The sequence below is a fragment of the Salmo salar genome, chromosome ssa07 (genome assembly GCF_905237065.1).
Source record: "Salmo salar chromosome ssa07, Ssal_v3.1, whole genome shotgun sequence".
NCBI classification, from domain to species: domain Eukaryota; kingdom Metazoa; phylum Chordata; class Actinopteri; order Salmoniformes; family Salmonidae; genus Salmo; species Salmo salar.
The window spans coordinates 42,015,978-42,028,172 of record NC_059448.1 but is presented as its reverse complement, the minus strand read 5'-3'; the positions used below and the strand labels follow the sequence as shown (position 1 = coordinate 42,028,172).

At 45.9% G+C, this 12,195-nt stretch overlaps 1 protein-coding gene across 7 annotated transcripts in view; it reads right to left on the bottom strand.

Moving 5' to 3' along the window:
* LOC106609315 (DENN domain-containing protein 5B) overlaps positions 1-12,195 on the bottom strand; it is a 78,457-nt gene that overhangs the window by 12,752 nt on the left and 53,510 nt on the right. For 4 of the 7 annotated variants that reach the window (XM_014207996.2, XM_014207992.2, XM_014207997.2 and 1 more), the window contains 5 exons: positions 9,798-9,985; positions 5,538-6,122; positions 2,710-2,941; positions 1,020-1,170; positions 691-784 (listed from right to left, as the gene is read on the bottom strand). In XM_014207996.2, coding sequence (XP_014063471.1) covers positions 691-784; positions 1,020-1,170; positions 2,710-2,941; positions 5,538-6,122; positions 9,798-9,985 — 1,250 coding nt within the window. The remainder of the gene's footprint in view (positions 1-690; positions 785-1,019; positions 1,171-2,709; positions 2,942-5,537; positions 6,123-9,797; positions 9,986-12,195) is intronic. The other 3 variants (XM_014207993.2, XM_045722002.1, XM_014207995.2) reach the window with 1 other exon arrangement.

Here is a 12,195-nt window from a genome sequence, read left to right as displayed (position 1 = left end):
CACTGCAGAGCCATGACTCACTCTTTCAGTGCTGTTGACTTTAACTGTGTCAGGTGCAGGAGTGATCTATCAAACAGAGCCACTGTGTGTGAGCAAGCAGGGATTATGGGTATGTGTGAAGCAGGACTGGAGTGGAGAAGTGGAGTGGGGGTCATCTTGGGGGTAGGGGTAGATTTTGGGGGTAGAGGTAGTTTTTGGGGTCAGTGGGAGGGTCTGTGGGGGGTCCGTCACTCTTCCACGTACCAGGCAGCACTCAGAGGCAGACTTTTTTTGGTGGTTTGAGAGGCGGGGGAGACGCCTTGTCCCACTCCCAAAACGCCATGGAATTCTGCAGGACTAGACACCCCTCTACCTGCTGAGAGGTGGTACGGCCCAACCCCAACGCACAGGACCCACAGAAAAGACAGGAACGAGAAAAGAAAGGAAAAGAAGCACCATGCACATGAATGCACAGGACATTCAAATAATAGAAAGAAACTAAAAAACAAAGAGAAGAGAAAACAAGCTACAGAAACAAACATGACATCAGTTAAGACAAGGACGGACAGGCTTCGAAAGCAGAACCAAGCTAAGACGAAAAGAAGAAACTCAACAGAAATCAAATAAAAAGGAACATAAAGACATGCTATGGAACCAGAGGAAGAGGCGGCGGAGAGGATGAAGAGGGAGGACGGTGTGTCGTGTCCGTACCTCTTTGAGGTCGTTATCTAGAGTCAGGTGTTCTGTTTGTTGTCGGTGACGGTCTTTCCTGCGCTGAGCCGTAGCGGTACGATTGGACCACCTGCTGACAGACACAACACTGTTAACCGCATAAACATTTATATAGACTCTACTCAACTACATAATACAGATGGAAGATTAGTGATAAACACTTGTTAACTTGGACTACATCACCGTAACACAACTGTAAAGTATATATTACGTTCATATAGCCATTCTATGTTCAAACCATTACCATTTTTTCCCAGAAACAATGCCCGTCATTGGTTGGCTCTTCGGTAATGGCATCATATACTCACTTGTTATTGGTGGGTCCGACTGAGAGCACGTCAGACTGCAGCTTGGGGAAGAAGCCCTGTTCATATTTGCCCTGTCCAATCTTCATATCCAACAGGTGGGGGTGGATGGCTGTGTGGTCGATCTTCATCAGCCGCTGTTCGATGGCCTGGGCTGGGCAGGGAGATCAAATCAAGAGGGGGGGATTTGAGTAAGGCCTTCTTTTGGTATAACCACTACTTAAGAATACATTTAGTACAATGCAATGACTAAACCTTTGAGTTTACTTTGAATGGAGAGACATACACACACACACAGGCTGCCACTCTTGTGCTCCTCTAAACAAAGCTTTGGCAGGACATCAAAGCACTGTGTTAGTTCAATTCATTACAGGACATGCTTTACTGCGGCCCTTTCATCCTCCTCTCACCCTCTTTATCTATAAACACCCCGCTCTCTTTTTCTCACTGCTTGCTCTTTCTTTCTTGTTCTCTCTGTTTGCTCTCCAAACTTACCTCCTCCTCTAACCATTTCCTTTCTTTCTTTAACGAACACAAGGTAGAGAAAACAGACGCAGTACGACTCAACCCAAACCAACAAGGCATCCGTCAATGAACCCCTGCTCGCGGTGATAAACAGCGCATCTGTTGGTGAGGTAATTCTTTACATGGCTCGTATGAGATATTTTTTCTGTCTAACAAAACCCACCGAATGCGTCTTCCAATCTCAGTCCTCATTGTTTGTCAGACAGGAGAGAGAGGAGCACCGGAGTGACTGAGGGAAATTAAGTAGAATAGAAGAGTTTCTTTTGTGTGTATAATTGGGGAACTGCACGCGCCACCACCTCTGAAAGAGCTCACCCTGAACAATTAGGCTTTAACAGCACTCGTTCCATTATAATCTGCCAATGTCGGACCCTGCCAATTGACTCACCTATACCTCTCACAGACGTGAGCACGCACACACAAACACTCATTGTCTGTGAGAGTGTCTGGTCAGGTCTTTTTATCTTAATTAGTACTCATTTGGTTTGCCCTCGTTAAGTCTCTGCTGCGCAGGCAAAAGGAAGTGAGGAAGCCAGAATCAGGACTGACTCAGTGGGGTAGGGGCGGCGGGGGTGTTTTGGGGGAAGCGCGTGTGTGTTTGTGTGTGTGAGCGCGAGAGAGTGACAGCGCGAGAGAGAGAATGAAAGAAAGAGAAATAGAGCGTAGAAGAATGAGCTTTGTGGGGTGAGGCTTTCTTTGAGACAAAGACAAATGGGCAGAATAGGCCAAGGGGAGCACCTGCTGAGTGGAGAGAAGACTGCTGTTTCCAACGAACACATGAAAAGAGGTCAAGAGGGAGAAGAGGCTGACGAGATGGAAAGCAGTAGGATGGATGTGGAAAGAGATGGATTTAAAAGGAGTCCTTTTAAAATGGAGTCCTGTGTGACCTCTTAAAGCATCGTTGGTATGCCAGCCAGGCAGACAGACCGATAGAGACAGCAGTCATCCACAGCATGCTGATCAGACAGACGGCACAGGAGAGCACATTCTAATTCAAGTCCAAACTTTCAATTAGTCCCTCTCCTTTCTCTACCTCTATCCATATTTCTCTGTTACCTACCAAAGACTCATTTTAAACGACTTTAGATTTGTCCTTCAATTCCACCTGTCCCTCTCTGTCGATCTCTCTCACACCCACACACACCACCCCCCCCCTCTTCAGACTCACCTGACTCCTTGAGGATGGTGCATCTCTGGTAGTTGGAGGACCGCAGACTTGGGGCTCTAACGTTGTATAGACGAGCTTTATCGATGCGTCCGTCAAACACGCGGAGCAGTGGCTCCTTCTCCTCCCATTGGGACATGATCTTGTTGTCGATGAAGGTGGCGAACATCTGGGTCTCGATGAAGTGGGACAGGAAGGGCAGGTAGGGCTCCGGCTGGTCAGACAGAAAGGATGCCTGGAGAGAGGGGAGATCTGTTAGTACAGACACAGATACATTAGCATGACCTTGCAGGGAAAGACATGAAAACAAATACTAGTAGGTAGGGAAAGCTACAAATGTAATTACAAAATGATATAGGTACACACAGGGATGGACAGAAACTACAAAATAAATGTACAAAAAAACCATAAAGATCAATGTATCAAAATAAACGACAAAATACTTGTCTTTTGAAATGTACTTAATTAAAAAGACATATTTTGTATTTAGAACTACATTTACTTGCTATAACTGTGTTATGTTGTTGTTTATCTACCTTAGTTGAATGCACTGACTATTAGTCACTCCGGATAAGAGTGTCTGCTAAATGACCAAAATGTAAAAATGAACTGCAAAGCACACTGGGTATATTTATTGGCCTTGCTTAGGGGTGGAGATCCTTAAAATACTACTCAGCATGCTTTGAAATTGTTCAGCTATTTATACACATTTATATTTAGTTAATTTAGAAGGCGCGCTTATCGCACCATAGTTCCATCAAAGGGGGCCACAAAATCATGAACAGCTATAAAAAAAATGGTATAGAAAAGTATTTTATACTTTGAAAATACAAATTACAGCTCTCGAAAGTATTTTGTTACAAAATACAGTGCCTTCAGAAAGTATTCAGACCCCTTGACTTTTTCCACATTTTGTTAGGTTACAGACTTATTCTAAAATTGATGAAATCGTTTTTCCCCCCCTCATCAGTCTACACGCAAAACCCCATAACGACAAAGTAAAAACAGGTTTTTAGACATTTTTGCTAAAATATATATATATTTTCAACTGAAATATGACATTTACATAAGTATTCAGACACTTTACTCAGTACTTTGTTGAAGCATCTTTGGCAGCGACAACAGCCTTGAGTATACTTGGGTATGATGCTACAAGCTTGGCACACCTGTATTTGGGGAGTTTCTCCCATTCTTCTCTGCAGATCCTCTCAAGCTCTGTCAGGTTGGATGGGGAGTGTCGCTACACAGCTATTTTTAGGTCTCTCCAGAAATGTTCGATCATGTTCAAGTTCAGGCTCGGGCTGGGCCACTCAAGGACATTCATAGACTTGTCCTGAAGCCACTCCTGAATTGTCTTGGCTGTGTGCTTAGGGTCATTGTCCTGTTGGAAGGTGAACCTTCACCCCAGTCTGAGGTCCTGAGCACTCTGGAGCAGGTTTTCATCAAGGATCTCTCTGTACTTTGCTGCGTTCATCTTTGCCTCGATCCGGACTAGTCTCTCAGGCCCTGCCTCTGAAAAAAAATCCCCACAGCATGATGCTGCCACCACCATGCTTCACCGTAGGTATGGTGCCAGGTTTCCTCCAGATGTGACGCTTGGCATTCAGGCCAAAGAGTTCAAAAACTCGAAGCGGGCTGACATGCCTTTTACTGAGGAGTGGCTTTGATCTGGCCACTCTACCATAAAGGCCTGATTGGTGGAGTGCTGCAAAGATGGTTGTCCTTCTGGAAGGTTCTTCCATGTCCACAGAGGAACTCTAGAGCTCTGTCAGAGTGACCATCGGGTTCTTGGTCACCTCCCTGACCAAGGCCCTTCTCCCCCGATTGCTCAGTTTGGCCGGGCGGCCAGCTCTAGGAAGAGTCTTGGTGGTTCCAAACTTCTTCCATTTAAGAATGATGAGGCCACTTTGTTCTTAGGGACTTTCAATGCTGCAGAATTGTTGTAGTACCCTTCCCCAGATCTGTGCCTTGGCACAATCCTGTCTCGGAGCTCTACGGACATTTCTTCGACCTCATGGCTTGGTTTTTGCTCTGACATGCACTGTCAACTGTCAGACCTTATATAGACAGGTGTGTGCCTTTCCAAATCATCTCCAATCAATTTAATTTACCACATGTGGACTCCAATCAAGTTATCTAAACATCTCAAGGATGATACATTTTGAGTCTCTAAGCAAAGGGTCTGAATACTTATGTAAGTAAGGTATCTGTTTTTCATGTTTAATACATTTGCTAAAATTTCAAAAAACCTTTTTCGCATTATCATTATGGGGTATTGTGTGTAGATTGCTGAGGATATGTATTTATTTAATCCATTTTAGAATAATGCTGTAACGTAACAAAATGGAAAAGTCAAGGGGTCTGAATACTTTCTGGAGGCACTGTACATCGAAGTGTAGTTCAGCCCAGTGCAATATAAATAACTAAATACTCAGAAATAATTGAAATACATATTTCAAATACAAATAACAGAAATACTGCCCAACTCTGGGTGCACAGCACGTAGCATAAACACACAGCAACCAACTCTGTTTTCTGGCTGTTTGCTGATATGAATGTATTTCCCCAGTGATTTTATAAATGCAAACACTGTTATTGCCAATACCGCGTCTTAACAACTCTGGCTGTGTTCGTCTTACTTATTCATCAAATGGAATATTTTCATAGTGGATGGGTTTCAGGAAAAAATTTAATTCAGCATCTCACAAACATGGTAATTCCCCAGTGGACTTCTACTATCACACAACACAGGCCTCAATAAACAGCCCGCTACATCAAGGTAAACAGTGTGCGTGTGTGTGTGTACATGTCTCTGTGTGTCAACCCATCACCTTATCAAAGTTGTGCATCTGCTCTCGGTTGGTGAGCCAGGACTCCAGGTCCGGAGCGCTTTGGATGACGAAGGCCTCATAGTCCGCGAACATCGTGGTAAACCTGCTAGCGAATACCTCCCTCAGCTGTACATTCAGCTTAGCGTTCCTCAGCTCCTCCTCTTCGACTGCCGTCCTCCCCCCCTGGCCCTGGCCCTCTCTCTCACCCCCTACCCCCCTCAGGGCTTCCACACGGACCCCCGTTCTCTTAGCCAGAGCCTGGAGTCTTTCCAGAGTAGCGTTCCCTTGGAGAAGCTCCAACACAGCTAACTGCTCCCCTCCTAGGTTCCCATTCCTCCCATCGTCCTCTAGCTCCCTCAGGGCCTGTTGGCTCTTCAGACCAGGGTGACGGGTAGAGACGGACCCAGGGGTGGTGGTGGTGGAGGTGGAGACAGAGGTTGGAGGAGCGCCCCCCACTGGGGATATGCCGTAGTGGAGGAGGACTTCACTGAGCTCCTGGATGAACTCCGGTTTGTTAGGGAACTGGGGGAAGTCCTCAGGCAGCTCGATGCAGTGGTTGTCAATGTCCACGAAGCACAAGTTAGCCTGTTAGGAGAGAGGGAGGATTGGAATAACATGGAAGATTATACAACAATTATAACATAGCTATTGCTCAATGAATAGAAAATCATAGAGGGGTGTGTTGGGGTTGGGGACTGGACATGCACAGATTGAGTATTGGGTAACTGGGTCAGTATGTGATTGACACGATAAAGAGATTAATGTCAGTAATAAACCCAAATCTGATATAATGGAGTTACTGTGACAAACCACCAGCATTACGACAAAAACCCTGTGCTCAAGGGTAGTGTGCCAGACCACACAGAAACAAATACACACGCTTGCACACCAATCACAACCACAATTCACATAAAATCACAGTCATGCATACAAATTCAAAACACACCTATGATCCCTAGTGTCTTACTCTAACAGATACACTCAGATACACGCACACACTCAAAAACCAACCATAATTGCAGCTTACAGTGGTAGAAATGGGCTTATAGCCTTCTCTCCCCAAGCCCCAGTCTAATGTATTACACTGCCACTCCAGCTCTATAGCAGTCCTCCATCTGAGACACTCAGCCCTGGGACAGGGGAACAATGATACTGTACAGTCGTGGCCAAAAGTTTTGAGAATGACACAAATATTAATTTTCACAAAGTCTGCTGCCTCAGTTTGTATGATGGCAATTTGCATATACTCCAGAATGTTATGAAGAGTGATCAGATGAATTGCAATTAATTGCAAAGTCCCTCTTTGCCATGCAAATGAACTGAATCCCCCCAAAACATGTCCACTGCATTTCAGCCCTGCCACAAAAGGACCAGCTGACATCATGTCAGTGATTCTCTCGTTAACACAGGTGTGAGTGTTGACGAGGACCAGGCTGGAGATCACTCTGTCATGCTGATTGAGTTTGAATAACAGACTGGAAGCTTCAAAAGGAGGGTGTTGCTTGGAATAATTGTTCTTCCTCTGTCAACCATGGTTACCTGCAAGGAAACACGTGCCGTCATCATTGCTTTGCACAAAAATGGCTTCACAGGCAAGGATATTGCTGCCAGTAAGATTGCACCTAAATCAACCATTTATCGGATCATCAAGAACTTCAAGGTTCAATTGTTGTGAAGAAGGCTACAAGGCGCACAAGAAAGTCCAGCAAGCACCAGGACCGTCTCCTAAAGTTGATTCAGCTGCGGGATCGGGGCACCACCAGTACAGAGCTTGCTCAGGAATGGCAGCAGGCAGGTGTGAGTGCATCTGCACGCACAGTGAGGCGAAGACTTTTGGAGGATGGCCTGGTGTCAAGAAGGGCAGCAAAGAAGCCACTTCTCTCCAGGAAAAACATCAGGGACAGACTGATATTCTGCAAAAGGTACAGGGATCGGACTGCTGAGGACTGGGGTAAAGTCATTTTCTCTGATGAATCGCCTTTCCGATTGTTTGGGAAATCCGAAAAAAAGCTTGTCCGGAGAAGACAAGGTGAGCGCTACCATCAGTCCTGTGTCATGCCAACAGTAAAGCATCCTGAGACCATTCATGTGTGGGGTTTCTTCTCAGCCAAGGGAGTGGGCTCACTCACAATTTTGCCTAAGAACACAGCCATGAATAAAGATTGGTACCAACACATCCGCCGAGAGCAACTTCTCCCAACCATCCAGGAACAGTTTGGTGATGAACAATGCCTTTCCCAGCATGATGGAGCACCTTGCCATAAGGCAAAAGTGATAACTAAGTGGCTCGGGGACAAAACATCGATATTTTGGGTCCATGGCCAGGAAACTCCCCAAATCCCATTGAGACCTTCTGGTCAATCCTCAAGAGGCGGGTGGACAAACAAAAACCCACAAATTTTGACAAAGTCCAAGCATTGATTATGCAAGAATGGGCTGCCATCAGTCAGGAAGTTAATTGACAGCATGCCAGGGCGGATTGCAGAGGTCTTGAAAAAGAAGTGTCAACAATGCAAATATTGACTCTTTGCATCAACTTCATGTAATTGTCAATAAAAGACTTTGACAGTTATGAAATGCTTGTAATTATACTTCAGTATTCCACACACACACACACACACACACACACACACACACACACACACACACACACACACACACACACACACACACACACACACACACACACACACACACACACACACACACCACTTCCAGGCTCTACTGTCCCTGTGGAAGGATGACTAGGAGTTACTGTACACCTGAATACATCACATTAGCATTTACTGTCTGGCATCTGAAACGCTGGGTTTACTACCAATTGACTATAGTTTAATAACAGCATTTGCTAGGCTCCAGAGGTGAATTTCAAAACTCAACATTTTCTTCTCCATGTATTTCTGGGTCCAGGTTTGACTCATGTGCATTGCTCTGTGAGGGCTGCATCAGCTGTCTGTGCACAGATCTGACCTGATGTGGATTGGCCTAATGGAGGTTTATTTAGGTAGTGGAGAAGACTGCAGGCCATCCGCCTGATTTAGGAGCTGCGGAAAAAGGAGCATGCACCCCGCTGGGTGATTGTACAGGCACACAACGGTTGGCCTAGTTTCGGTTAAAAGCCATTGGTTCCTCTTTTGCATTAACAAGAAAGGATGGAGGATCAAGAGGGACAAAATGACATGAAACTGTTGGTATTCATGAGTGTGTGCATGTGCATGTACTTGTTTGGTATTTTCTATGCAAACATGACTAATATGATTAGGAGACAGATTATTGTTCTGCCATTTGAAATGGAAATGAGATTAATTATTTCTACAGAGCCAGGGTTCAAAAAGGCAAGTCTTTCATTCATTAATTTGTTCATTCACATCCTCTCTCTATGATCCTTCCCTTCTTCCCATTTGCTTTCAGCCCTTCTTTCATCCCTCCATTTCTAGGTCATCCACCTCACTTCAAAGAATCAATCAGAAAATAGAGATATTCCTAAATTAAAACATTTGGCACCGCGTGCTCTTCAGGGGAGGATCCGGAGGAACACAGAGGGGCAGAAAATTGGATTGTGTGGAGGCAGGAGCAGCACCAGGGAACGTCGTCGGATGCTGCACTGACTCGGATAATTACCATGCATAAGGAATGGGCCAGATTAATGAGCGGTGGGAGTGGGAGGGAGGGAGAGCCCTGAAGCTGGGAATCTCTTTAGGGCGTTCCAGACCATTAGGAGTCTTATCTCGTCCCTACACACATGCTGTGCACCGAGGGTTCCATCGCTTTCACTGTCTGAGGAGGAGGCCGCTCAAGCTGGGAGGAAGGAGGAGGGAGAGGGTACAGACACACACTATCCCAAAATCCACTAAGCCGTTCCAGAGAAATATCCATTTGAGTTCCTTCCACACAGGAGTAATAGGGGTCTATGCAAACACATTGGCCTGTGAGTGATAAAACCGATAGAAGTATCTCAGAGAGGTTTAAGCGCTCTCCAACAAACTAAAATGAACTTCCAATAGACGTTCCTCCACAATAAGAGTCTGAAAGCTGCATTTTTCCACTTCCCGCTCAGTCTGAATAGAAGCCAGGTAGTCTGCCTGTGTGCGTGGGAGGCTCATTGTGCAGAGTCAGGGTTGGATGGCCTTGGACAGTGTGCATTCAGCAACAATGAGCCCTTACTGTATCTGCCTATTGTATGGAGAGACACACTTACAAATAAAAAAACAGACCCATTCAAAGTCGCACACACACACTGACACACACAGTAGTCCATACCTCCTGTGGCAGCTCTAGTTTGGAGCGGTCGGTGCCCTCCTTGGACTGCAGGCCCATGAGGTAGGGCACGGGGGCATCCAGGAAGTGCAGCAGTGATGCGGGTAGTATGGGCACGTATACATGCTGCCACTGGAATGGGAAGAGCAGGGTGGTGATGCCCTCCGCAACTGTCATCAACCGCTGGTAGTCTGGAGAGAGGTAGGGTAAGGGAAGGGGGGGGGGGTAAGTTGGGAGGGGGAGAGGTGGTTGAAAAGGAGGGGTGGAGTGAGTGGTGATTGGAAAGGTGGTGGGAAGCGGGGAGGGGGTAATAAAAGGGAGATGTTAGAAAGAAGAAGCAGAGAATAACTTTAAAATCAACCGATCAAAATTGAATCTGGGGGCAATACGGGGGAATTCTGTTTTGATGGATTCAATTTAAATCACCATTCTCTGTGTGTGTGTGTGTGTGTGTGTGTGTGTGTGTGTGTGTGTGTGTGGGGGGGGGGGGTTCTTGCGGGTGTGTGTTGGCCTGCAGTGTCTCCTGTTCCTGATTAAAGATTAGTACCAGTGATCTCAGGCTGGCTTTGGCATTGAGTTCAAGAGTTCCATCATCAGATATGAATAAAATGATCAGACCGTAAGCCTGACTGACCTCCATAATAAAACAGCAGCACCCTACACCAATGTATCCACTCAACCTCTCTCCCTCTATACCCTTTTCTCCATCCCTCACTCGCTTTCACTCTCACCGCTGCTCAGGCACACAGGTTCTGTGTACTTTCATTCAAAATGCATTACACTTTTCAAGGTCGACAAAGCATTAAACAAAGACCTAGCCAATTTACATTCTACAAGAGAACTAGGGGACCTAGCATATTTATATTGCGTGTGTCTGAGAGTGTGTGTGTGTGGGCGTGTGTGCGTGGATCTACCTTTCCTCAAAGTCCGTCTGCAAGTGACCACCTTGCCATTCAGATATAAATACACAGACCATCGCATGCGTATCACACACAGATAGACGCTCTCCTACAGACACATGGACAGACACTAACTTGCCCTCTCTCGATTCCCAAATCTAACCCCCCCCCAATACACATATAAGGTCTCAGGTCTGGGACAGACAGCTAGGTGCATTGAACATTACACTGCACACACAATATATTCCAATACAGAGCATGGATCCAGACAGGCTACATCTTCTCTCTGTTCCCGGGACTAATGGTCGGTTACTGTGTATTAGACAGAGTAGCTGTAAGGATCCAGATGCTCTTTCAGAGAGCCGAAAACAGCTCCACTTTAGCATCTCCTCCTCTCTGTCTCATGTGCAACTAACCATACTAATAACACGCTAACACTAATGCTGTGCAGAGAGCACACCAGACCTGGCCATTAATCAGTGTGTGTGTGTGTGTGTGTGTGTGTGTGTGTACGGCGCACACTGCAGGAGCACCTGTGTCCATTAGCCACTGTCGGCGCCTCGAATTCTCAATTTTGAGGCCTGGCTTCAAACAAGTCATTAGGAACAGAACAGGGGTGCTTGCAGGTGCAACTGTAATGGACGTTATGCATCTCACACCGAAGAGGGGCATAACTTACACCACCTGCCATCCTGCCTCCCATGGAGATGACTCGTAATAATGGAGCGAAGGAGGGGGGTCCGGTGTGAAAAGGTGTATGTGTGGGGGGAGGGGCATCTGTAGGGGCTCCTACTTATAGGATATTTATGAGAAAACTGAAGACGCACACGATAGATAGGAGTAACAATACCCTGATAAAAGACTTGCGCCACAGGACACGCAGAAAATGGAACGAGAGTCCTTTAGAAACACTGTGAAGGTGTAGTTTGAGAATCACAGTAACGCATTATACGATTGGATCCCAGATAAGAGATAAGACCGATAAGACAGAGAAATGAGATCAAGACCAACACGCAGAGAACGTGTGGTCGCGAAAGAGCGAGACGGAGTGAGAAAGAGTGGGAGAAACCGAGAGAAAGACAGAACTAAAAAGAGAGTGTGAGAGTTCACTGAGTAAACTTGCTAGCTCAGCTGTGGTGCACTGCACACCCACACACTCGTACAATAACACACTGACCGTATACAAGACAAACCCCTCACACTGCAATACTCAATTATGTATGAGGGGAAACCTAGAAGAGCTGCAGATAACTTGGGACTTTTACATGACTTTACTAAAGCAATGCATACAATAAAAGGAAACTACACAGCACACTAACCATGTATTCGTATAGCACAAATGCACCAATTTGCCCTTCGGCTTCTAGTCTACCAAAGAAACGGTTGCAATCATTTTAACTTTAACAACTTCAAAGTGCTGCCAACAACCAAGGGGGTCAATTGCTTGAACATGCCTTTTTGGCATTCCCTGTGGGAAACCAGTCTCTCTCTGGAATAAACAG